This window comes from Chiloscyllium punctatum, chromosome 3, assembly GCF_047496795.1.
Source record: "Chiloscyllium punctatum isolate Juve2018m chromosome 3, sChiPun1.3, whole genome shotgun sequence".
Lineage (NCBI taxonomy): Eukaryota > Metazoa > Chordata > Chondrichthyes > Orectolobiformes > Hemiscylliidae > Chiloscyllium > Chiloscyllium punctatum.
Window position 1 is genome coordinate 4,862,671 of NC_092741.1, and position 27,608 is coordinate 4,890,278.

The 27,608-nt window shown below is 48.1% G+C and overlaps 1 protein-coding gene across 2 annotated transcripts; it reads left to right on the plus strand.

Annotated features, from left to right (window-relative positions):
- Window positions 1-27,608, plus strand: LOC140455297 (kinesin light chain 1-like). 2 transcript variants are annotated; one of them, XM_072550050.1, is made up of 6 exons: window positions 1-77; window positions 2,901-2,968; window positions 10,767-10,875; window positions 12,602-12,616; window positions 12,723-12,884; window positions 26,918-27,608. In XM_072550050.1, the coding sequence occupies exons 1-6, from the start codon at window positions 45-47 to the stop codon at window positions 26,921-26,923; spliced, it is 393 nt and encodes a 130-aa protein (XP_072406151.1). In that variant the 5' UTR covers window positions 1-44; the 3' UTR covers window positions 26,924-27,608. The 2 variants fall into 2 exon arrangements, with proteins under 2 accessions (XP_072406151.1, XP_072406162.1); XM_072550061.1 differs by lacking the exon at window positions 12,602-12,616 and having other exon boundaries at window positions 26,918-27,606.

Here is a 27,608-nt window from a genome sequence, read left to right on the forward strand (position 1 = left end):
CTGACATATTCTGGTTGTTTCTAGGTGAGAATAAACCCATCTGGATGCATGCTGAGGAACGTGAAGAACTCAGCAAGGTGAGTGACACTGTCTCCATCTCCTTCCTGTTACTGTTGGGATTGAGTCAGCCCTACTGTGGAGCTCAGTGTTAGCAAACCTCTCCCTGAACGGACAGGCTGCCCCTGTTTGTTCCCAAAGGCCAAATCTCCGAAAGCCTAGGTTTACAACTATATTAAATATGAATTACAGGCAAGAAATTGAAAAACAATAAATTAGTCATTTCACCATTAAGTCATTGTTAAAAATGGCCATTAAGAAGTGTCAGAGAGTGTCTGCTCAGACAAGGATGCATTCCACTCCCAAGCATCCCAGATGTCCACCTATTTTGAACCACGTGCTTTCACCCCACTCCCCAACCCCGTCATCCAGACAGCTCTCTGCCACACCACCACCATCCTCTGTTCCACTGCTGGAACACCCCCTCCAAATACAATGAAGAGAGTTCCCCCTTGTCCTCACCTACCATCCCACCCCAGTCTATGCATCAGCCTTTAACACTTCTACCTACTCCAACTAGACCCCATAACCAAGAACATTTTCCCCTCCCCACCCATCTCAGCCTTCCTCAAGGACCATTCCCTCTGCCAGTCCTTAGTTTGTGCCAGTCTCCCCACCAACTCCCCCCCCACTGTCCCTTCCCCTGCAACCGGAAAAGATGCAAAACCTGCTGGTACCCCACCCCCCTCACCCCCTTCCAGGCGGGACAGAGGTTCACCTGCCTCTCCTCCAACCTCGTTTTCTGCATCACATGCTCCTGCTCTACATCGGGGAGACTGAACGGTAACTTAGGGAATGGTTCACCGAGCATCGGAGCCAGGCCCACACCTTCCCACTCCTTTTCCAACATTCCTTGGCCTCCTACATTGCCACAACGAACCAAACCACAACTTGGAGGGAGAAAACTTCATCTTCCATCTGGTCAGCCTACAACCCGGAGGACTCAACATTGAGTTTTCCAACTTTAAGCCACCTCCGTCCCCATCCCCGAATCCCTTCCCAGTCCCTCCCCCTCCCTTCCACTCCTCCCTGCCATCAACCGGATCCATCCCTCCCACTGACCAAGCAGGTCATACCCTCTACCTGTCTTCACCCATCCCCACCTCACCAACCTGCCCCCGCCACCCCCTTTATCTGCAGCTTCCCCCCGCCCCCCCCACACCCAGCCCCAGTCCTGAAGAAGAGTTACACCCGAAACATTTACTTCTCCAGCTCCTGATGCTGCCTGGCTTGCTGTGTCCTTTCAGCCTCCTGCCTATCTAATTAAGAAGTGTCAAGCATGTGACTGTTTCATAATAAAACTGGTCCCTTATTGAAAAAGTAAGAGCAGAGAGTTATTGATAACGGCAAGGTCCCAGGCTGCTCAGCAGTGGGAAAGGGTTGGAAATGGAGGCTGTGCACACACACCCTTGGTTATAAAGAATCTTTATCAGAGTTTGTAGCCACCTCTGGAGATACACAGCATGATTCATTCGCAGGAGTAGAATCATCACCCCTCCCTTGGTTTTCAATCCCCACCCCATGGGGGTTTTCATTCCCTCCCCCAGACAGTGATCAGCTCAACTGTATAAAACAGGTCAGGACACTGTGCTCCTGTCTCATCTCGGCCTAAGCTTCACTCAGACTCTCTCTCATTGTCCCCCTTATTCTCTCCCTCCTTCCCAGATTCCCTCCCTCCAAATCCAACAGACTCCCAATCCTTGACCCTCAGGAACACACACTCTTTCCCCCATTCCCTGACTGCACCCCCCTGCAAGAGTGCGAGAGAGACAGTGTTCACAGCAGGAGCGATGGAGACTGTATCCCACTGTGCCGTCCCCTCTGCTGGATCTGTCCTGCCAGTGGGACAGGGTATATCCAGGGATAGTTGTGGTAGTGTCTGGGACATTGCCTGTCGGGTATGGTTCTGAGAATATAACTATGTCAGATCGTTCCTTGGCTGGTCTGTGAGACAGCTCTCCCAATGTTGGCACTAGCCCCAGATGTTAGTGGGACAACTTTTACAGGGTCGACAGGGTGGTCTCTGCTATTTCCATTGTCAAGGTCAATGCCAGGTGGTCCATTTCCTTTCTTTGCTGATTGGAATTGATACAACAGAGTGACTTACAAGGTCATTTCAGAGAACAGTTGAGAGTCACCACATTACTGTGTCACATGTAGGCCAGACCAGGGAATGACAGCAGTTTCCTTCCCTGAAGGACTTTAGTGAACCAGATGGGTTTTTCGGACGCTGGACACTGGTAGATTCTTAATTCCAATGGATTTTTTAAAAATTTAATTCACATTCCACCATGTTCCATGCTGGAATTTAAACCTGGCTCTCCAGAATATCAGATGAGTTTCTGGATTGATGTCTAGCCATAATACCTCACCACCTTTCACAACCAAGCTAAGGCTGCAGGTAAGGAGTAAGATACCAGATCCTCAGTCACAAAGGACCCTTGAGTTAACAAAATCCCAAGTGGCCAAGAAGGAAGATGTGAACCATCAGGAACAGGCAGAGTCTGTGCAGCCCCTTGAGCCTGTTCCCTCATCTCATGGGCCCTACCTGATCCACACACTCTCTAATGAAGAAACATCGAGTAATCGGAAATCTAAAATTCTCAATTTGTGGAGCATCCCATGGTATTTGAAGAAATCTGCAACTTGTACGATACCAGAGCAGAACACCTCACCTATTCCAAGCAGAGAAAACCTAACCATCACAGAGGACAGAGATTGTGAGGTAAAGCTGGGTAAATCAGTGTGTGTGTAAAAGCTAATGAAGTTTATATGAGGAATAGGGAATTGAGGGAAGTCCAATATAATGGCTTCTCATTGGAATTGCTCTTGTTCTGTCACAGGGCAAACACAAGGACAGTGCTCCCTACGCAGAGTATGGTGGCTGGTACAAGGCTTGCAAAGTTAACAGGTAAGCCAAGACCAATCAGTAAACAGAGCCACCCTGTGGGGATAAGGAGGGCAGGGCAAGAGGGTGTGCTGTTTAACCACAGTGCTTCATACTCTCATACTCTAAACCTTCATTTAATGGCTATACAGGAAGTATTCAAGGAAGGAATTTATTTGAGGGAAGAGGTTCTGGCTATCTAATATTGTGGAATGGTCTCTTCAGAAAGTGCCACCAAGTGTTTGTGATCAATCTCCAACAATTATTGTGGCTGATTGGAGAAATCAACTTGCCAACAGCAGTCAGGGAAATAGGTTCATAATATTTCAGCTCCCAAATTCGAAGCTATACAGTAGGAGGTGAGAATCAGGAAGGGGGTCATGATCTCGGTGGGTATTTATTATAGACCTTCAAATAACGGCGAGGAGGTAGGAGAGAGCATTTCTTGGCAGGATAAGTAAGGTTATGAGATTTCAACTCCCCCAGGATAGATGGGAAAAAGGTATACTGTGGACGTGAAAGGGGAGACAATAAAGGGGAGACATTCCTGTAATGTGTGCAGAAGAATGTTCTGGAACAGTACATTTCTGGGCCTACCCAAGGAGGGGACTGCTGGATCTGGTCCTGGGAAATGAGGCAGGCCAAGTGGAGAAGTGTTTGGGCAAATAGTGATCATAATATAATATGGTTCAATATTAAGTTGGAAAAGGATGAAAGCTAATCAAGGATTAAGATCCCAGGCTGAAAAAGGGCCAATTTTCAGAGTCTATTGGTGGACCTGGAGTAGGTTGATTGGAAACACATTCGGGTGGATAAAAGCGTATATGAGAATGGGGATTTTCAAAAGAGAGAAGAATGGTGTGAGAGTGAGGTACATCACCCTGAGAAACAAAAGCAAGAGGACCTGGATGGCTAAGGGTATTGATGAGAAAATAAGGAAGAGAAAGGAGGCAAATAAAGCATTATCAGAATAATAATAGGAACAGAAATCAGGGAAAGTGTCTCAAATTCAGGAGAGAGGCTGAGGAAGGTTAGGAGGAAGCATGAGAAAAGGACGGTAGGCTGCACTAAAATAAACAGTAACATGTTCTTCAGACATATTAATCGTCAAAGGTTAGTGAAGGATGGAGTGGGGCCCATAGGGAACAAGCAGGGTAGACTGCTCACTGAAGCCAAGGATATGGCAGACAGTACTAAATGAATACTTTGCTCTGTCTTTGCCAAAATAGAAGATGGTGACAATGGCCCAGTTGAAACTGTAGATGTTGAGCCACTGAGCAGTATAGTGATAGATAAAGAGGAGGCTAGCAGCTTTCCAGGTACAGAAATCGCCGGGCCCAGATGGGATGCAGCCTGGATTACTGACTGAGGTAAGAGGGCAAATCATAGAGCTGTTGACAGAAATTTTCCAGGCTCCTCTGAACACAGGATAACTCCCAAAGGATTACAAATCTGACACCATTGTTTAAGAAAAGGGGCAAAGGATAACCCAGACCTGTCACCCAGACAGCAACAGTGGGAAAACGGGCAGAGGCCAGAACACAGAATTAGAGAAAAATAAGTCAACGTGGTTTTGTCAAGGGCAGGTCATTTCTGACAAATTTAACTGAGTTCTTTGAGGTAACGCAAGCGGTGGATGAGGGTAGTGCTGTGGATGTTGCATATTTGGACTTTCAAGAAAGTATTTTGTACAGTGCCAAATGGCAGGTTGGTTAGCGAGTGAAAAATATTAGGGATTGGTGGGGCCTTGGCAGCAAGGATTAGAAGGTGGCTAAGAGATAGGGAACAGAGGGTATGGAGAGATGGGCATTCCTCGGATTGGAGTCACAGAGATGTACAGCATGGAAACAGACCCTTCAGTTCAACTTGTCCATGCCATAAGGCCATAAGAAATACAAAATTAAGGCCATTTGGCCCATCGAGTCCACTCCACCATTTAATCATGGCTGATGGGCATTTCAGCACCACTTACCCGCTCTCTCCCCATATCCCTTAATTCCTTGCGAGATTAAGAGTTTATCAATCTCTTCCTTGAAGATATTTACCGTCCCAGCCTCCACTGCGCTCCATGGTATGAATCCCACAAGCCCACCACTCTCTGACTGAAGAAATGTCTCCTCATTTCCGTTTGAAATTGACCCCATCCAATTCTAAGGCTGTGCCCACGGGTCCTAGTCTCCCCGCCTGATGGAAACAATTTCCCAACATCCACCCTTTCTAAGCCATGCATTATCTTGTAAGTTTGTATTAGATCTCCCCTCAAACTTCTAAATTCTCATGAATACAATCCCAGGATCCTCAGCCATTCCTAGTATGTTCGGCCTACCATTCCAGGGATCATCCGTGTGAATCTTCTCTGGACACGCTCCCGTGTCAGTATGTCCCTCCTGAGGTGTGGGGCCCAAAACTGGACACAGTATTCTAAATGGGGCCTAACTAGAGCTTTATAAAGTCTCAGGAGCACATCGTTGCTTTTACATTCCAACCCTCTTGAAATAAATGATAACATTACATTTGCTTTCTTAACCATAGACTCAACCTGCAAGTCAACCTTTAGAGAATCTGGACTAGCACTCCCAGATCCCAGATCCCTTTGTACTTTGGCTTTATGAATTTTCTCACCGTTTAGAAAATAGTCCATGTTTGTATTCTTTTTTCCAAAATGCAAGACCTTGCATTGAATTTCATCAGCCATTTTTTGGACCACTCTCCTAAAGTGTCCAAATCTTTCTGCAGCCTCCCCACCTCCTCAGAACTACCTGCCTGTCCACCTAACTTCATATCATCAGCAAACTTTGCCAGAATACCCCCATCACTTCATTCAGATCATTAATATATAAAGTCAACGTCTGTGGCCCCAGCACTGAACCCTGTGGGACACCACTTGTCACTAGCTGCCACTCCGAAAAAGAACCTTTTATCCCAATTCTCTGCCTTCTGTCAGACAGCCAATCCTCAATCCATCCCAGTAGCTCACCTCAAACACCGTGGGCCCTCACCTTACTCAGCAGACTCCTGTGTGGCACCTTATCAAAGGCCTTTTGGAAGTCTAGGTAGATGACATCCACTGGGTTTCCCTGGACTAACATACTTGTTACCTCTTTAAAGAATTCTAACAGGTTTGTCAGGCACATCCTCCACTTAGTAAATCCATGCTGAGTTGTTTTAATCTAATCCTGCACTTCCAAGAATTTAGAAATCTCATCCTTAATGATGGATTCTAGAATTTGACCTACAACCGAGGTTAGGCTAATCTGCCTATAATTTCCATCTTTTGACTTGATCCTTTCTTGAACAAGGGGTTTACAACAGCAATTTTCCAATCATTTGGGACTTTCCCTGACTCCAGTGATTTTTGAAAGATTACAACCAATGCCTCCGCTACTTTTTCAGCCACCTCCCTCAGAACTCCAGGATGTAACCCATCCGGGCCAGGAGATTTATCAATTTTTAGACCTTTTAGCTTTTCTAGCACTTTCTCCTTTGTAATGGTTACCATACTCAACTCTGCCCATTGACTCTCCTTAATTATTGGGATATTACTCCTGTCTTCCACTGTGAAGACTGACACAAAGTATTTATTAAGTTCTTCAGCTATTTCCTTATCTCCCATCACTAGCCTTCCTGCATCAATTTGGAGCAGCTCAATCTCTACTTTTGCCTCTTATTTGTTTCTTATGTGTTGAAAGAAACTTTTACTGTCATTTCTAATGTTACTGGCTAGCTTACCTTCATGTTTTGAGATTTGTAGCTCAGGTTGAGGTTGTAGGTTTGCTCGCTGAGCTGGAAGGTTCACGTTCAGACATTTCGTCACCATACTAGGTAACATCTTTCTATAAATAGAAACAGGAATCATCAACAGTGCTTCATCCAGAGGCTCACTGAAGATGTTACCTAGTATAGTGACAAGATGTCTGAACATGAACCTTCCAGCTCAGTGAGCAAACCTATATCCAGCTTACCTTCATATTTGATCCTCTCCTTCCTTATTTCTCTCTTTGTTATCCTCTGTTTTTTCTGGTAGTCTTCCCAATCTTCTGATTTCCCAATGCTCTTGGCCACTTTATAGATCCTCTCTTTTTCTGTGAAACATTTCCTGAGGTCCTTTGTCAGCCATGGTTGTCTAATGCCCCCTCACCTCCCGCCGGATAATCTTCCTTTACTTTGGGATTTTTCTCTGTATTGTGTCCTCAATTACACCCAGAAATTCCTGCCATTGTTGCTCTACTGTCTTCCCCGCTAGGCTCTGCTTCCAGTCGATTTTCGTTAGTTCCTCTCCCTGCAATTACCTTTATTTAACTGTAACCCCATTACATCCGATTTTGCCTTCTCTCTTTCAAACTGCAGACTAAACTCTACTGCATTATGATCACTGCCTCCTAAGTGTTCCCTTACTTTAAGATCTTTTATAAAGTCTTGGTCATTACGTAGCACTAAGTCCAGAATAGCCTGCTCCCTTGCGGGCTCCATCACAAGCTGTTCCAAAAAGCATTCCATGAATTCCCTTTCTTTGGATCCACCGGTAACATTAGTCATCCAGACCATTTGCATATTGAAGTCCCCCATGATCACTGTGACCTTGCCTTACTGATAGGCCCTATCTATTTCCTGGTACATTTTGCACCCCTGGTCCTGACCACTGCTGGGAGTTCTGTACATAACTCCCATTATGGGTTTGTTTGCCCTTGTGGTTCCTCAACTCCACCCACACAGACTCCACATCATCTGACTCTATCATTCAGTGCTATAGGTTCAATTTCATTGTTAACTAACAAGGCAACCCTTCCCCCTCAGCCCACCTCCCTGTCTTTTCATTAAGTTGTAAATCCTTCGGTTTAACTGCCAGTCCTGAACCTCCTGCAACCACCTCTCTGTGATGCCTACCACATCATAATCGTGCGGGATGATATATGCTGTTCATTCATCTACTTTGTTGTGAATGCTTCGAGCATTCAGGAAAAGCACCTTCATGCTAATTTTCTTATCCTCATGATTTCCATCACCTCTAGTAGGATGTCCTAAGTTATCCTTCCTTTTTGATTCATTCCTTGTCTGCCTTGAACTTAAACCCCGCAATGTGCCAATCTGCTGCTTATCTTTCCATTGCACTCCATACTCCCTGTTCCTTTCCCATTCCCTTGCCCCCGACTCACAAGTTTAAAGTCCTAGTGACCATCCTATTTATCCTTTGCGCCAGAACACTGGTTCCAGATCGGTTCCCATCGGTACAGATCTCCCCAGTTCCAAAACTGATGCCAAAGTCCCAAGAAATGGAATCCCTCTTTCCCACACCAATCTCATAGCCACGTATTTACTTCCCTAATTTTCTTATCCCTTCGCCAATTAGCATGTGGCTTGGGCAGTAATCCAGCGATTATGACCCTCGAGGACCTGTTCTTCAATTTCCTTCCTAATGCTTGATACTCCCCAAATAGGTCCTCCTTCCTAGCCTTACCTATGTTGTTAGTGCCAACGTGGGCCACAACAACTGGATCCTCCCCCTCCCACTCCAATATCCTTTCAAGCCGGTCGAAGATGTCCTGCACGCTGGCACTGGGCAGGCAACACACCCTGCGGGACTCCCGATCTGGCTCACAAAGGATACTCTCTATCCCCCTAATTATAGAATCCCCAATAAAAACTACTTGGCTTTTTACTCTCCTCCTCCTCCCCCCCCCCCCCCTCTTGAATTGCCCTCTGCACCGTGGTGCCGTGGTCAGCTGGCTCATCCTGTCCCTCATCCATACAGGGAGCAAGAAGCTCATACCTGTTGGACAAGGTCAGGGGCTGAGGCTCCTGCACTCCTGAACTCAGGTTCCCCCTACCTGCCTCACTTACAGTCACACTCTGTTGTCCCTGATCACTAACTGAATGTGAATTACTAAATCTCCCAGGTGTGATTGCCTCCTGAAACAAAGCGACCAGGTAACTCTTTCCCCCTCCAGGATGTGCTGCAGTGTTTGAAACTCAGATTCCAGATCATCAATTCTGATCTGGAGTTAGTCCAGCAACCAACATTTGCTGCAGATGTGGTCACTGCCATTCACAATGGGATCAGCCAGCTCCCACATCATACAGCTACAGCACATCACCTGTCCAGCCAGCTCTACCTATTTAATTAACGCTGACCAAATATCGCAACTCCATCAAGTCCCACCTACCAGCACCCAGCCCATAGGATTGAGTTGACAGATGTGTTCCCCAGGGATCAATGCTGGGCCCCCTGTTTTTTCTGATTTATATAAACAATTTGGAGATGGGAGTTGAGTGCAAAATCTCTCCATTTGCAGATGTTACTAAACTAGGGAGAAAAGTGAATCGTGATGATGACACTGAGTAACTTCAGAGTGACATTGACAAGTTGACTAAATGGGTAGACACCTGGTAGATGAATGCCAATTCAGAGAAATAAGAGGTATGCTGGTAGAAGGAACATGGAGAGATAATATCGGCTCAATGACACCACAGGAGCAGAGGGACCGCAGGGATCATGTCCATGATTCTGGTGAAGGTGGCCAGGCAAGCTGAAAGAGTTGTTGGGAAGGCTGATGGGATCATTGGGTTTATAAATTGACGCATAGAATATAAAAGCAAGGAAGTGATACTGCATCTCTGCACATCATTGCTCATAGCACTTTTGGTGTATTGTGGTCCCCTTAGCTCAGGAAGGATGTTAAAGGCCTGGAGAGAGTTCAAAGGGGATTTACTGGAATGATCCCAGAAATGAAGGATTTCAGAGATAAGGACAGATTAGAGAGATTGGGCTAATTGTCCTTGGAGCAGAATAGAATACGAGGTGCCTAACTGAGGTGTTCAAGATTATGAACAAGTTTAACAAAGTACAGAGGTTAACTAGGTGGCACTATTGCAAGACTGTTAGCAAGTGGCGAGGAGTGAGATAGAGAGTTGTTAGGATTTGGAATGTGTTGCCTGGGTGAGTGGTGGAGGGGGATTCCATTGGAGGTTTCAAAGAGAGCTGGATATACTTGAAAGGGGTGAAGGTGGATGGTAATGGAGACTGGCTGGGTGTGTCTCTGATGGGCTGGAGTAGACACGGTGGGTCAGTTGGTCTGTCATGTACAATTCTTTGAAACTGTGGTTGTATTTTACATGGGGGTGGGGGGGGAGCTTTCTGGCCCTGGCAGTGATGGGGGGTGGGGTGGGGTGGGGTGGGGGTCGGAGCGTTCTGGGCCTGGCAGTGACGGAGATGGTAGGGGGGGGAGGCGGGGGAGCGTTCTGGGCCCAGTGGTGACTGGGGGGTGGGGAGGGTGGGAAGATGTTCTAGGCCCGGCAGTGACTGGGGCTGGGTGGGGGAGGGCGTCCTGGACCCGGCAGTGACGGGGGCTGGGTGGGGGAGGGCATCCTGGGCCCAGCAGTGACGGGGGGTGGGTTTGGCAGGGCGTCCTGGGCCCAGCAGTGACGGGGGGTGGGTTTGGCAGGGCATCCTGGGCCCAGCAGTGACGGGGGGTGGGTTTGGCAGGGCGTCCTGGGCCTGGCAGTGAAGGCTGGTATTTGGGTTTGGGAGGGGCCTTCTGGGCCTGGCATTCGAATAGTGAGATCACTGTTTGGTAGGAGTCATAATAATGTGACTGAACTTGGCTTTCGGCTACGGAAAGAGGTGTGGGTCTAAATCAATCACTGAACTGAAATTCATGTCATTAAATCTGAAGACTGATCTGGGGAATTGGGATAAAGGGTGTAAAATTAACTGATGTGGTGTTATTTCAGAGCCCTGAGCTAACCTGCTTCTAATGAGATAAAAATATTCTGAAGTAAGGAGGTAATACCAGCCTGCTGAATAAAACTTAACTCTTCATCTCAGTCCTACAGTCAACACCACACTGAGAAATCTGGGAGCATTGTACAGACGACAGGGGAAGCTGGAAGCTGCTGAAACCCTTGAGGAATGTGCCACCCGATCCCGCAAACAGGTAATTCACATGTTTCACTGTTAGATATAACCACACCAGTACTGTACCCCAGTGTTATACCACGACAGACCTGTCCCCACCCCAGTACTGTACCCCAGTGTTATACAGTGACAGACCTGTCCCCACCCCAGTACTGTACCCCAGTGTTATACAGTGACAGACCTGTCCCCACCCCAGTACTGTATCCCAGTGCTATACAGTGACAGACCTGTCCCCACCCCAGTACTCTATCCCAGTATTATACCACGACAGACCTGTCCCCACCAGTACTGTACCCCAGTGTGATACAGTGACAGACCTGTCCCCACCCCAGTTCAAAGTTTGAGAGAGGATTTGTAGCTCGGGTGCTCGTTGTTGTGGTTCTGTTCGCCGAGCTGGGAATTTGTGTTGTAGACGTTTCGTCCCCTGTCTAGGTGACATCCTCAGTGCTTGGGAGCCTCCTGTGAAGCGCTTCTGTGATGTTTCCTCCGGCATTTATACTGGTTTGTCTCTGCTGCTTCCAGTTGTCAGTTCCAGCTGTCCACTGCAGTGGCCGGTATATTGGGTCCAGGTCGATGTGCTTATTGATAGAATCTGTGGATGAGTGCTATGCCTCTAGGAATTCCCTGGCTGTTCTCTGTTTGGCTTGTCCTGTAATAGTAGTGTTGTCCCAGTCGAACTCATATTGCTTGTCATCTGCGTGTGTGGTTACTAAGGATAGCTGGTCGTGTCGTTTCGTGGCTAGTTGGTGTTCATGGAATGCGGATCGTTAGCTGTCTTCCTGTTTGTCCTATGAAGTGTTTTGTGCAGTCCTTCCACTGTACCCCAGTGTTATACAGTGACACACCTGTCCCCACCCCAGTACTGTACCCCAGTGTTATACAGTGACAGATGTGTCCCCACCAGTACTGTACCCCAGTGTTATACAGTGATACACCTGTCCCCACCCCAGTACTGTACCCCAGTGTTATACAGTGATACACCTGTCCCCACCCCAGTACTGTACCCCAGTGTTATACAGTGACACACCAGTCCCCACCCCAGTGCTGTACCCCAGGGTAATACAGTGACAGACCTGTCCCCACCCCAGTACTGTACCCCAGTGTTATATAGCGACAGACCTGTCCCCTCCCCAGTAACGTATCCCAGTGTTATACAGTGACAGACCTGTCCCCTCCCCAGTTTTATACAGTGACAGACTTGTCCCCACCGGTACTGTACCCCAGTGTTATACAGTGACAGACCTGTCCCCACCCCAGTACTGTATCCCTGTGTTATACAGTGACAGACCTGTCCCCACCCCAGTACTGTACCCCAGTGTTATACAGTGACAGACCTGTCCCCACCCCAGTACTGTACCCCAGTGTTATACAGTGACAGACCTGTCCCCACCCCAGTACTGTACCCCAGTGTTATACCGTGACAGACCTGTCCCCACCCCAGTACTGTACCCCAGTGTTATACCGTGACACACCTGTCCCCACCCCAGTACTGTATCCCAGGGTTATACCAGTCTGGGATGCTGCAGTACTTGTGGTTTTTGTGGTAATTCCTTTATTTCAAATGTTGAGAATTGCTTGCCAGTTCTGACTTGCACTGAGTTATGGAAATATCTGAATATTTATGAACTTATATTTGCTTTGCTAACAGCTGGAGTGAGTCTGTTGACCCTGAATTTGTGTGTCTGTCTGTCTCTCTCTCTCTTTTCCATCCTCCCCCTGGCCCCGCCCTTGCTTCATCTGCCCAGCTGCAGCCTACCACTGTAAGTCTTCAGTCTTTAATTCCTGCAATTCAAAATTAATTGTTGCCGTGTTGCTCATTGATTCCTGACTGTGACCTGCTTGTGGTTTCTCTCTCCGATCTGGCAGGGCATTGATCCCATTCACCAGAGCAGGGTGGTGGAGATTCTGAAGGACGGTGAGCCTGCCGATCGCAGGAGGTCCCGGGACAGTGCGGCTGGGCCCCCAGTCAAGTATGAGAGTAGCTCGGAAGGTGGTGAGGAGGTCAGCGTGGCGGTGGAGTGGACTGGGGTGAGTCCGATTCACTGATGGTTGCTGTTGGCTGTTGTTTTTTTTTGTCACGTGCCCCTGCGAAGTCATCGCGGGAACCTTGTAAGGGTGGAGATGGAAACACAACTGATCCTGCATTGCCATGGCACATGCCTTCCTGCATCCCTGCCTGCCCTGGGTTAGAAAGCAAACCAGTTGGTGCAGAGGCAAGGTTGCTGCTGCTGCTGCCACAGGGAGAGCTGTCTGAGTGGATGGTAGTTGGGGGCTCGTCCAGTCCTAGCCGGAGTTTGTGGGAGAATGAGAGATTATATTCCCTTCATTCAGCGAAGCAGGCTTGTGAGGGTCCCCTTCCCCCACCCCCTGCTCCGTGTTACTGAGAGTCTGTATGGTGCTGATGGAGCCTGCTTATCTTCATTTCAGACTGACAGCTTGCTGAGTGAGACAGGAAAATAAAATACAGCAAGAGTGAGATGGCTGGAGAGGTACTGAAGTACATTTGAGAGCTCAGGACCGCTCGCTGATGATGGAGCTGGTCAAACTCCTGCTGTTTACAAGGGCTAAGCTCTTCCTGCTGGTCTTTCACACTCAACCTGGCATCCTTCTAGCTAAGCCCCTGCATCACCAAACTGACCAGCTCTTCACTAATGTCGCAGTTTTTATTGATTCCACTTCCCTTTAAGACACAATGGCCCAACCACGCTGCTGCCTCTGTCTTATGCAACCCCTTGGGGGTCGGGGGTGAATGTACTGTCACCAAGTTTGCAAATGACACAAGAACAGGTGGGAAGGCAGGTTACAAGAGGGATACAAACAGTTTACAGAGAGCTATTAATAGATGATGTAAGAGGCAAATGCTGTGTAATGTACACAGGTGCAGCAGGTAATCACATCATTTCGATGGGGTTGGAGTATCAGAGTAGGGGGAGCCTTACTGTAACTGTACAGGGAGCTGGGGAGAGCACATCTGGAGCACTGTCAGCAGCTGTGTCCCTTATTTCAGGAAAGATACCATTTCATTGGAGGCAGCTCAGAGAAGGTTCACTGGGATGGTCCCTGGGATGGAGGGAGTGTCTCATGAGTAAAGGTTAAACAGGTTGGGACTCTACTCCCTGGAGTGTAAAGGAATGAGAGGGGACCTCATCGAAACGTATCAGATTCTTAAAGGGCTTGACAGGGACAATGCTGAGAGGATGGTTCCTCTCATGGGAGGATCTGGGCCCAGAGGGCAGAGTGTCAGGAGAAAGGGGTACCAATTTAATGCTGAGATGAGGAGGAATTTCTTATCTCCAGGGGGTTGAGTCTGTTTGGAACTCCTTGTCACAGAGAGCTGTGGGGGCAAAATCCTAGTGTACATTTGAGGCTGAGCAAGAGAGAGATTCTTGAAAACTTGGGAAATCGAGGATTGTGGGGAAAGGGCAGGAAAGTGAACGTGAGGAATGTCAGATCAGCCGTGGCCATACTAAATGGTGGAGTTGGCACAGGAGGCCAAAGGCCTACTCCTGTTCCTATTTCTGATGTCTGTCTCCCAACTCCACACCTTGTGCTGTCTCTGCATTACCCTCCACCTACTGTCTCTATACCTCCCCCCTCCACCCCCCGCACCCCCCTCCACCCTGTGTTGGTGTGAAATTAGTGATACTCCTGTGCATTTTCCCCAAGGGTCTACCAACACCTCCCCACACTCCCTGTGCCATTGGTGTCTCAATGTTTTTCCCAAATTCATGGGATGTGGTCCAGCATTTATTGTCCATCCCTAGTTGCCCCCCTTGAGAAGGTGGGGGTGAGCTGCCTCCTTGAACTGCTGCAGTCCATGTGCTGTAGGCAATCATTCCTGATGAAGGGCTTAAGCCAAAATGTCGATTCTCCTGCTGCTCTGATGCTGCCTGACCTACTGTGCTTTTCCAGCACCACATGGTGGCTCAGTGGTTAGCACTACTGCCTCACGGTCCCAGGGTTCCAGGTTCAATTCCAGCCTCTGGCGACTGTCTGTGTGGAGTTTGTACTTTCTCCCGGTGTCTGCGTAGGTTTCGTCTGGGTGCTTCGGTTTCCTCACACAGTCCAAAGACCTCACACAAGGGAAAAAAAACAAATTACTTGAAAAACTCAGTAGGTCTGGTCACATCTGTGGAGAGAAATCAGGAGTTAACATTTTGGATCGGGTGACCCTTCCTCAGAACTGATGGTAGCTATGGAAAGGTTAGTTTGTACAAAATACTGAAGATCGGGTGGGGAGGAAGGGAATAAAGAGTTAACAATAGGTGGAAATACAGCCCCAAGAGAGACCATGCTGGTAGGACAGATGAAGGAGTGGATAACCATCCAGCTAGGAGGGTGACTAGTTATAATGGAGACTGTTTGTGACGAATAATGGGCTGTATGTAATAGCAGACTGTGATAACAAGGGGAGATGGAAGAGCTCAACGCCTGGAGTGACAAGAATAAGCTCGGACCAGCAGCGGAGGCCGGGGGGGGGGAGGGAGGGGGAGGAGGGGGAGGGGGAGGAGGGGGAGGGGGAGGAGGGGGAGGGGGAGGAGGGGGGGGGAGGAGGAGGGGGAGGGGGGGGGGGAGGGGGGGGAGGGAGGGGGGGAGGGGGGGGGAACAGCTCAGGCTTTTGCTCCAGGAAGAAGCAGAGAGTTCTGAGACCACTCTGGTGGGGGAATGGATGTGGAAAGGGATAGTAACAGACACATCCATGGTAAAGAGGAAGCAGCTGGAGCTTGCAAACCTAGAATTTCCAGCCCAATTGAGCAACTCGCCCTCACCCTGAGTGACTTCTCTTTTAACTCCTGTCATTTACCCAGCTCAGAGGAGTGGCCATGGGCCCCAGCTCTGCCTGTCTAAAGGTGGGATGTGTGGAATGTTCCTTGTTCCAGTCCTATTCTGGCCCCAGCCCACAACTGTCTGGTCTCTCGATGATATTGTCGGTACTGCTTCCCTCTCTTGTCCGGAATTGGAAAACTTAATCGATTTCGCTTCCAATTTCTATCCCTGTCTCACCTTCACCTGGTCCATCTCTGATTCCTCCCTCCCCTTCCTCGACATCCCTGTTTCCGTTCCTGGGGATAGTCTAGCCACCAGTATCCACTATAAACCCACCGACTCCCACAGCTGCCTGGACTATACATCCTCACACCCAGTTGCCTGGAAAGGCTCTATTCCATTCTCCCGGTTCCTCCATCTCTGTTGCATCTGTTCCAGTGAGGTCAGCTTCGACAAGGAGCCTCCGAAATGTCCAGTTTCTTCCTTGATCAAGGATTATCCTGTACTGTGATTGATGGAGCCCTCAGCTGGGTCTGACCCATCTCCAGTATCTCTGCCCTTACCCCCTGCTTACCTCCCACAACAGCGATAGTGTCCCCCTTGTCCTTACCTACCATCCCATCAGCATCCACATCCAGAGGGACATTACCTGCCACTTCCGCCACCTCCTGCGAGATGCCACCACCAGACACATATTCCCCTCCCCGTTCCTTGTCAGCTTTCCACGGGGACCATTCCATCTGGGACACACTGGTCCATTCTTACTCCACTCCTAACACCTCCCCACAGCACCATGGCACCATCCTGTCAGCCTGCATGTATACTTCATCCCTCCTCACTATCCAAGGGGCCCAAACACACCTTCCAGGTGACAAAAAGCTTTACCTGCACTCTCTGCTCCCAATATGGTCTCGACATTGGGAAAACAACGTACAGACTGGGTGACAGCTTCGCAGGACACCTACATTCTGTCTGCAAAGAATGACCCTGGGCTTTCAGCATCTCCCCTGTTCCCTGGCCAATCTTTCTCTCTCTCTCTGTCTCTCTCTCTCTCTCTCTCTCTCTCTTTTTCTGTCTCTCTGTCCCTCCCTCTCTCTCTCTCTCTCTCTCTCTCTCTCTCTCTCTCTGTCTCTCTGTCTCTCTGTCTCTCTCTCTCTCTGTCTCTCTCTCTCTGTCTCTGTCTCTGTCTCTCTCTCTCTCTCTGTCTCTCTCTCTCTCTCTGTCTCTCTCTCTCTCTCTGTCTCTCTCTCTCTGTCTCTCTCTCTGTCTCTCTCTCTGTCTCTCTCTCTCTGTCTCTCTCTCTGTCTCTCTCTCTGTCTCTCTCTCTCTGTCTCTCTCTCTCTCTCTCTCTCTCTCCCTCTCTCCCTCTCTCTGTCTCTCTCTCTCTGTCTCTCTCTCTCTCTGTCTCTCTCTGTCTCTCTCTCTCTGTCTCTCTCTCTCTGTCTCTCTCTCTGTCTCTCTCTCTGTCTCTCTCTCTGTCTCTCTCTCTGTCTCTCTCTCTGTCTCTCTCTCTGTCTCTCTCTCTGTCTCTCTCTCTGTCTCTCTCTCTGTCTCTCTCTCTGTCTCTCTCTCTGTCTCTCTCTCTGTCTCTCTCTCTGTCTCTCTGGCTGTCTCTCTGGCTGTCTCTCTGGCTGTCTCTCTGGCTGTCTCTCTGGCTGTCTCTCTGGCTGTCTCTCTCTCTCTCTATCTCTCTCGCTCTCTCTATCTCTCTCTGGCTTGCTGCAGTGTTCCAGCATAGCTCAGCACAAGCTGGAAGGACAGCACTTCATTTACAACCTGGGGATCCTGTGGCCTTCAGGGCTTGAGCTCTCCCATGTCCTTACCCCAAATATCCCACACATTAGGCCTTGTTATCACATGGTCTGCTATTATACACCACCCACCCTTGGGGCTTTTGCCTGAAACGTCGATCTCGAAGCTCCTTGGATGCTGCCTGAACTGCTGTGCTCTTCCAGCACCACTAATCCAGAATCTGGTTTCCAGCATCTGCAGTCATTGTTTTTACCCATAGTTCCTCACTAACAGTCCCCATTAATAGCTTTTCTCCATCCTACCTAGATCGTTATCCACTCCTTTGCTTTTCCAACTATTCTCTCTCTTTGGGCTCTGTATCCATTTACTCCTTACCCCCTTCCCCCCACCCTACCTTCTGCATGTAAACCAACATTTCCCTAGCTACCATCAGTTCTGAGGAAGGGTCACACAACCTAAAACATTAACTGTAATTTCTCTCCTCAGATGCTTCTGGACCTGCTGAGCTTTTCCAGCAACTTCTGTCTTTGTTTCTGATTTGCAGTTTTCATCTTATCAGCCCCAGAATGTTGATAATCAGGGATTCAGCAATGGGAACACCATTGAATGTCAAGGGGCAGTGGTTAGATTTTTGTGTTGATGAGGTATAGCCTGGCATGAATGTTAGTTGTCACTTGTCAGCCCAAGCCTGGGTATTGATTTGATTTAATGCAGTCACATGTACCTAAGTATAGTGAAAATCTTTGTTTGCGAGCAGTATTGGCAGTATAGTAAGCAAGGACATACAGATCACAGGATACTTAGAGTGAGGCTTACAGGTTACACTGCACAGGAGGTGTGTGAAGCAGGATCAACACTTATTTGAAGTTAGAGTCCATTCATTGGTCTAATAACAGCAGGAAAGAAGCTGTTCCTGAACCTGTTGGCATGTGTGTTCAAACTTCTGTGAATTGCCAAGGTATTTTGCCTGGGGTAGAGGAGTCCAAACTGGAGGGCATAGCTTTAAGGTGAGGGGGCAAGATTCAAAAGGGATTGAACTGTAACTTTTTCATGCACAGGGTGGTGTGTGTTTGTAATGAGCTGTCAGAGGAAGTGGTGGAGGCTGGTATAATTACAGCATTTAAAAGACATCTGGATGGCTATATGGGCCATGTGCTGGCACATGGGACTGGATTAATTTCAGATATCTGGTGGGCATGGACGAGATATGATGAGAAACATGGATAGAGTGGGCAGTCAGAGTTGTTTTCCCAGGATAGAAAGGTCAATTATTAGGGGGCACAGGTTTAAGGTCAAAGGGAGAAGTTTAAAGAAGATGTGAGAGACCAGGTTTATATCCAGACAGTGGTAAGTGCCTGGAATGGGCTGCCAGTGGTGGTAACATTAGTAACATTTCAGAGGCATCTTGACATATACGTGAACAGGCAGGGAATAAAAGGATACGAGCTGAAAAATGTGTTGCTGGAAAAGTGCAGCAGGTCAAGCAGCATCAAAGGAGCAGGAGAATCGACGTTTCGGGCATAAGCCCTTCAGAAGGATACGGACTGCATAGAGACAAGTTAGTTTAGAATGCTATCATGTGTTTGCGCAGTCTTAGTGGGCTGAAGGGACTTTTCCTGTGCTGTACTGTTGTTTGTTATTGTGTTTTTGCAACCTGTGGGGTTGTGTGTGTGTGTTGTCCTGTCTGTGGTCGGCCCATGTCTGCAAGGAGTCATGGAGGCCCTGTGCAGGGTCTGTGCGTGGCCTGTCAGGGATGTGTGTCTCTGTGTCGTCACAATCCTGGCTGGTGCTTTTTATGGGACAAATCTGGCCCCAATACGAGATGTGGCGTGGCAAATAGTATTTTGTTTGTTTTATTTTAACAGAATGGACTTTCACTGAACTGTAATCACACCAGGCTGCTGCAGATTTTGTTCTAACAATTAAATTTATTATACAAATAAATGAAAATATCTCTATATAACACAGTTTAAAAGATTCCAAAACAAAATCTCATTGACTCCCCAACCCCATCACTTTTTACAGTTTGTCAATATTCAGAGACATTTTTCTTCGTTGTCTAATTGTTAGTTTGACTGAATGTTTCTTTCTCAATCCCATCACTGAGTTTTAAGGCATTTTTCCTGTATGGAGCTGAGAGCTTGGACTTTCTCACTGTTAGAATAATTTGCAGCATTGTAACCAAACCTTCGTGGTCTGGAAATTTCTCAAACTGCATTCTTTCTTTCACTGCAGTAACCTATCTCTTCCAGTGTTGGGAACAATCTCCTTCTTTAGAGCACATTGTACTTGCACTAACCCCAGTCGGGTCTCCTTTGAACTGAGCCCTAAAGTTTTGAACTAATTTTACAAATGACGTGCTCATCTCAGATTCTACAAAGTGAATGGCTTGTTGTTTCCAGTGTAAGGAGGTTGACACCAAATTAAGAAGCAGATCTTCAAAGGAATCTCTGGATTCGTAACTGAGCCACGTACAAATTGGCAAAGGGTGAATGAGATTAGAGAGGTGAATGTGTGATTGAAAAAGCTGGTGTGGGTAAAATGAGTTTCATTTTTTGGGGCACTGGCACTGATACTGGGGAGAGTGGGATTTGTACTGTGGGGAAGGTCTACACCTGAACTGTGCTGGCACTCTGTTCTCATGAACCACATCATGAGGGAGGGAGAGAGAGCAGGGTTCAAGCTTAATGTTGGGGGCAAAGGCCCGAATTCAGGAAGTGGTGAGAAAAATGAAATAGTATGGGAAATGATAAACAGACAATGTCAGAAGGGGACAGCAAATACAGGTCGAAGGTCCAGCAGGTAAGACTAACCGTCCCAAAACGAAAAGGTCAGGACATCAGGCACAGGATGCAGACCTATGTTTTTCAGATTGGATTCCCTACAGTGTGGAAACAGGCCCTTCAGCCCAACTAGTCCACACCGACCCTCCGAAGAGTAACCCACCCAGACTCATTTCCCTCTAACTAATGCACCTAACACTATGGGCAATTGAGCATACCCAATTCACTAACCTGCACATCTTTGGATTGTGGGAGGAAACCCACGCAGACATGGGGAGAATGTGTAAACCCCACACTGACAGTCTCCCAAGGCTGGAATTGAACCTGGGACCCTGGTGCGGCAGTGCTAACCACTGAGCCACCGTGCTGCATTTGAGATAAATAACTATGATCTTGTCCCCACTACTGAAATGTGGCAACAGGATATCCTAGATTGGGAAATGAATACTGAAGAATATATGACACTTTGGAAGGAAAGAAAGCTTGAAAAGGGTGGAATTAAAGAGGAGGTTAGTACGATAGAGAGGGGTGACAGTAATTCAGGAAACCAGGGTAGAGAAGCAGGCCTGGGTATAGATAAGGGACAGTAAAAGCAACTCTCACTTGTGAGAGTTGGGTACAGGCCTCTTAACAGTAACCATGTGGTAGGACACTGTATCAAGGAAGCAATAATGGTAGCTTGTCCAAAAGGTCCAGCAATTATCATGGGGGATGTTAATCGACAGAGAGAATGGAAAAGGTCATCTGGAGGAAGAATGTTTTCGGGACTGTTTCTGAGACCAGTGTGCTATGGCAGTAAGCAGAGCTATCCTAAACCTTGTTTGGAGCAGTTGTTGATAAAGTGTTGGAAAAGGTTATAAGAGATAGGGTTTATAACCATCTAGAAAAGAATAATCTGACCAGGGACAGTCAGCACGGTTTTGTGAAGGGTAGGTCGTGCCTAACGAATCTTATTGAGTTTTTTGACAAAGTGACCAAACAGGTAGATGAGAGTAAGCCAGTTGATGTGGTGTATATGGATTTCAGCAAGGCGTTCGATAAGATTCCCCACAGTAGGCTATTATACAAAATGCGGAGGAATGGGATTGTGGGAGACATAGCAGTTTGGATCAGTAATTGGCTTGCTGAAAAAAAAAGAGGGTTATAGTTAATGGAACATGTTCATTTTGGTGTCTAGTTACTAGCGGCGTACCACAAGAGTCGGTGTTGGGTCCACTGCTGTTCGTCATTTTTATAAATGACCTGGATGAGGGCGTAGAAGGGTGGGTTAGTAAATTTGCGGACGACACTAAGGTCGGTGGAGTTGTGGATAGTGACGAAGGATGTAGTAGGTTACAGAGAGACATAGATAGGATGCAGAGCTGGGCTGAGAGGTGGCAAATGGAGTTTAATGTGGACAAGTGTGAGGTGATTCACTTTGGACGGAGTAATCGGAATGCAAAGTACTGGGCTAATGGTAAGATTCTTGGGAGTGCAGATGAGCAGAGAGATCTCGGTGTCCATGTACACAGATCCCTGAAAGTTGCCACCCAGATTGACAGGGTTGTTAAGAAGGCACACAGTGTTTTGGCCTTTATTAATAGAGGGATTGAGTTCTGGAACCAAGACGTTATTCTGCAGCGGTACAAAACTGGTACAGCCACACTTGGAGTATTGTGTACAGTTCTGGTCACCGCATTATAAGAAGGATGTGGAAGCTTTGGAAAGGGTGCAGAGGAGATTTACCAGGATGTTGCCTGGTATGGAGGGAAGGTCTTATGAGGAAAGGCTGAGGGCCTTGAGGCTGTTCTTGTTAGAGAGAAGATGATTGAGAGGTGACTTAATAGAGACGTACAAGATAATCAAAGGGTTAGATAGGGTGGACAGGGAGAGCCTTTTTCCAAGTATGGGGACGGCAAACATGAGGGGACATAGCTTTAAAATGAGGGGAGATAGGTATAAGACAGATGTCAGAGGGAGTTTCTTTACTCGGAGAGTCGTAGGGGTATGGAATGCTTTGCCTGCAACGGTAGTAGATTGGCCAAGTTTAAGTGCATTTAAGTCGTCATTGGACAGGCATATGGACATACATGGAATACTGTAGGTTAGATGGGCTTCAGATTGGTATGACAGGGCGGTGCAACATCGAGGGCCGAAGGGCCTGTACTGCGCTGTTATGTTCTATGAATAGTTACTGACCCTGTTCTGAAAGCGACCTTGGGCTAGTACTGACCGTAATGTGTTTGAATTTTACTCACTGTTTAAGGAAGGCAACAGTGAATGCAAGACAAACCCTTTCACTAGAGAAGTAGCGTTAGACAAACTAATGGTGCTACAAGGAACTCCCCTGGCCCTGATGGCTCAATTCTCAGATCCTAAAAGAGCTAGCAACAGATATAATAGGTACCTTGGTTGTAATTGTCCAAAATTCCTTCAATTCTGGAGAATTACCAGAGGACTGGAAGCTGGATGAAGGTTTGCTCGCTGAGCTGGACGGTTCATTTCCAGATGTTTCATCACCCTACTGGGTAAGATCTTCAGTGGGCCTCCAGGCGAAACGTCTGGAAATGAACCTTCCAGCTCAGTGAGCAAACCTACATCCAGAACCTCAACCTGAGCTACAAATCTTCTCAAAACCTGCTAAGACTGGAAGCTGCCAATGTCACATCCCTTTGCAAAAAGTGAGGGAGGGCCAAAAAGCTTGGAACGATTAGGCTGATCTACTGTTTGAAAAGTATTGGAATCAATTATTTATGAAGTAGTGGCAGATCACTTGGAAAATCATAATCTAATCAGAGTCAGCATGGCTTTGTGAAAGGGAAGCCGTGTCTGACTAACCAGAGTTTTATTTCGAAAGTCTCAACATGTGGGGACCCAGTAAATGTGCTGTATTTAGAATTCCACAAGGTGGTGGACGGGGATAGCTCACAAAAGGTGAACTCACTGTGTAAGAGCACCTGTATTGGTGTGGATAGAGAACTGGCTGATGGGCAGGAAACAGCGAGTGGGGATAAGGGGATCGTTTTCAGGCTGGTGACCTGTCACCATTGCACTTCCACAGGGATCACTGCTGGGACCACAACTGTTTACAATCTGTATTAATGACTGGGAGAAGGGAGGGAGGGAATGGACTGGCCAGCACTTGGGTACAGTACATGAGTAGGTGGAACAGCAGGTTGTGAGGGGGGACACAAACAGTTTACTGAGATATTGATAGGTTGAGTAAGTGGGCAAGAGTTGGCAAATGGGGTATAATGTGGGAAATGTGAACTTGTTCATTTTGGAAGGAAGAACAGAAGACCAGTATTATTGAAAAGGAGAGGGACTGCAGAACACTGGAACACACAGGGACTTGGTGGGGGGGGAGGTTTGGGGGGTTGGTTGGGTTGGGGGGGGGGTGGAGCGGGGATGTGCAGAAAGCTAACACCCAGGTACAGCAGGTAATCAGGAAGGGCTAATGGGATGTTGAGTCTTGGGAGTTGGAGTATAAGAGTAGGGGAGCCTTACTGTAGCTGTACAGGGAGCTGGGGAGAGCACATCTGGAGAACTGTCAGCAGCTGTGTCCCTTATTAAGGAAAGATACCATTTCATTGGAGGCAGTTCAGAGAAGGTTCACTGGGATGGAGAGATTGTCTCATGAACAAAGGCTTAAACAGGTTTGAACTCTACTCCCTGGAGTTTAGAGGAATGAAAGGTGACCTCATTGAAACACATTGGATTGTTCAGGGTTTGACAGAGTCAATGCTGAGAGGATGGTTCCCCTCATGGGAGGGTCTGGGCCAGAGGACAGAGTGTCAGGAGAAAGGGGCACTGATTTCAGACTGATGCGGAAATATTGCTGCTCTGAAAGTTGTAAGGTTTTGGACTTCTTTTCCTCAGAACATAGTGGAAAAGTCTTTTCAATATTTTTAAGGTGGAGTTGGATTGATTCTTGGTGACCAAGGGGTTGAAAGATTATCAGGGGGGATACACAAATGTAAAGTTGAGGTTGAAATCAGACAAAGATAATCTTCTTGAATGGCAGGGGCAGCTTGGAAAGATCATTTTTGTTCATTATTCATTTTTGTCTGGGTGTATGTGTGAACTATACCGTCTCTCTGGGGGGCTGTGTGTGTGTGTGGCAGGCATCTCCGGGGGGGGAGGGGTGTTGAGGTATGAGAGAGTTGTCTTGTATCTGTGGATGTAAGGGGAGTTGGAAGGGATGTGTGGGGTGGTGTGTTTGTGACCTTAATTATTTGTGTGTGAGAGAATGACTTGTACTGTCCCTGTAATGTGTGTGTGTGTGTGTCTGTCAGTCTGTCTCTGTGTGTGCGCGCGCAGTCATTAATTGAACAGCGGCCTTTGCTTTGCTCAATGTTTTCTTTCTCTCTCTCTCCCTCTCTCACACACGCACTCACTCATTCTCCCACTGTCTCTATTTCACACCGATTCACTCCCACTGTCTGTCTCACACACCCACTCACTCTGTCTCTCTCACACATAACCACTCACTCTGTCTGTCTCTCTCACACACACGCACCCAATCACTCTGTCTCTCACACCCACTCACACTCTGTCTGTCTCTCTCACACCCCACTCTCTGACTGTCTCACACACAAACAAACACACACACACACACACACTCTCTCTCTCACCCTCTCTCTCACCCTCTCTCTCACCCTCTCTCTCACCCTCTCTCTCACCCTCTCTCTCACCCTCTCTCTCACCCTCTCTCTCACCCTCTCTCTCACCCTCTCTCTCACCCTCTCTCTCACCCAGCAAAAAGTGAGGACTGCAGATGCTAGCGATCAGAGTCAAGATTAGAGTGGTGCTGGAAAAGCACAGCAGATCAGGCAGCATCCGAGGAGCAGGAAAATCACGTATCAGGCAAAAGCCCTTCATCGGGAATGAAGATCCTGATAAAGGGCTTTTGCTCGAAATGTCAATTTTCCTGCTGCTTGGATGCTGACTGACCTGTGCTTTTCCAGCACCACTCTAATCTTGACTCTTGTCTCTCTCATACACCCACTCTCTTGAGTGTCTCACTCACTCACTCTCTCTGTCTGTCTGTGTGTGTGTCTCTCTCTCACTCACTCTCTCACTCTCTTTCTCTCTCTCTCACACACTCACTCACTCACTCTCGAACTGTCTCTCACATGCAGCCACTCACTCTGACCCAGTATTCCCCCTCATGCACCACCTACACTCCCCACCCATTCTATTCATCTGCTCCCCTCATCCTTCTCAGTCTCACCCCAGTCTCTTCCCCCCTGCCCCTTGACTTTCTGGTGTTTCTCTTGTAACCCTTACCACTGTGTCTTATCCCATTCTCTGGGACCAGAAGTCAGCCATTTGGCCCATCAAGTCTGTTCCACCATTCCGTGAGATCACAGCTGATCTGATAACCTTGAAGCCCACTTTCCTGCCCTTTTCCCATTGCCCCTGATTCCGTTCCTGACTAAACATCGATCTCAGCCTTGACATACTTAATGACCTAGCTCTACAGCCCTCTGTGCTGATAAACATTTGCAAATTTACTTCCCTCAGAGAGAAGAAACTCTTCATCCTCATCTCTGTTTTAAATATGCGCCCTCTGACTCTGGGGTCCATACAGTCGTACAAGGCCAACAACCTCTCTGCATTGACCCTGTCAAGCCCCCTCAGAACCTTGTATATTCCAATAAGGTCACCTCTCGTCCTTCTAAACTCCAAAGAGTTCAGGCCCAACCTACTCTCCTCTCCTTGTCAGACAGTCTCTCCATCCATGGGCTCAGCTGAGTGAACTTTCTCCGGACTGTCTCCAATCTCGGTCTATCTTTCCTGCGATAATGGGCCCAACACTGTCCACCGTATTCCAGCTGTACTCTGACTAGTGCCTTGTTCTGTATTAACAAAGCCTTGCGGATTTTATATACCATTCCCTTGGAAATAAAGACCCACTGAACCTGGACGCAAATCTTTTTGTAGCCCATCGCTCTGTCTCTCTCGCCCTGTCTCATAACTGTCTCCCTCCCCCTCACTCTCTATCTCACTCACCCAGCTATCCCTGTCTCTTGATCGTTATCTATCTCTTCATCTCCCCTTCCTCCTCTTCATCCACACTCCTTTTGATCCATTCACCTTTTACACTCCTCATGTCTGTTCTGTCCCTCCCCAACCCTTGCTCTCTCTGTCCTGTCCCCCCTCCCTAACCCTTGCTCTCTCTGTCCTGTTCCCCCCCCCCAACCCTTGCCCTCTGTCCTGTCGCCCCCTAACCCTTGCTCTCTCTGTCCTGTCCCCCCCCAACCCTTGCTCTCTCTGTCCTGTCGCCCCCTAACCCTTGCTCTCTCTGTCCTGTCCCCCCCCCCCAACCCTTGCTCTCTCTGTCCTGTCGCCCCCTAACCCTTGCTCTCTCTGTCCTGTACCCCTCCCTAACCCTTGCTCTCTCTGTCCTGTCCCCCTTAACCCTTGCTCTCTCTGTCCTGTTCTCCCCTAACCCTTGCTCTCTCTGTCCTGTCCCCTCCCCAAAACCCTTGCTCTCTCTGTCCTGAACCCCTCCCTAACCCTTGCTCTCTCTGTCCTGTCTCCCCCTAACCCTTGCTCTCTCTGTCCTGTCCCCCTCCCTAACCCTTGCTCTCTCTGTCCTGTCTCCCCCTAACCCTTGCTCTCTCTGTCCTGTCTCCCCCCCCCAACCCTTGCTCTCTCTGTCCACCCCCCACTGCTGCCTCTTTGGCGAGAATGTTTTTTTTCCTGGGCTTTTGTCGATTTTATTCACGTATTTTCTTGTGTTTTCTCTCTCTTTTGCTCTTGTTTTTGTGCCAGGCTTAATGCTGCCAGCGACCACCTTGTAGTCCAAGCGAGGATGTGTGTGTGATACCTCTGGCTGTCCACTCACCGCGATTCCTTCTCTACCATTCCTGCCTCTCTCCATCCAGAACCTCTTCACTACCTAAATCACATCACCTATGGACTGTCTGCTTCTCTCTGCTGCCTCCTTGACAAATCCCTGACTGCTTCGTCACAAACCTGCTTTTGGAAGAGACTGTCCTTTGTGCTTAATGGGGAGTGGACTTGCCTGTGTTAGTCCTGGTCAGCACTAACACTAGCCTGGCCTGGTTCGATTCAGTCTGCAATGTCACCACCTTGTTTCCCATGGCCTGATGGAGTATTTGCTGCCTGTGGAAAAGCATTTGTGAAAGGAGCCCTTTTGGCTCTATTGTTCCAGAAGGCAGTGAGACAGAGGTAGTGAATGTAGGGGAGATGGCAAAGACTGAGAGCCTATCCTATCCTGGTCTGTGTGTCTGTGTGTCTGTGTATATGTGAGAGAGTGAGCAGTGTCCCCCCCATCGGTGGGTAGGGGTGTGTGTGAGAGAGAGAGGGGTCTGTGTGTGAAAGCAGTGTCCCCCACATTGGTGGGTGGGTGTGTGTGAGAGAGCAGTGTCCCCCACATTGGTGGGTGGGTGTGTGTGAGAGAGAGAGGGGGTCTGTGTGTGAGAGCAGTGTCTTCCCCCCC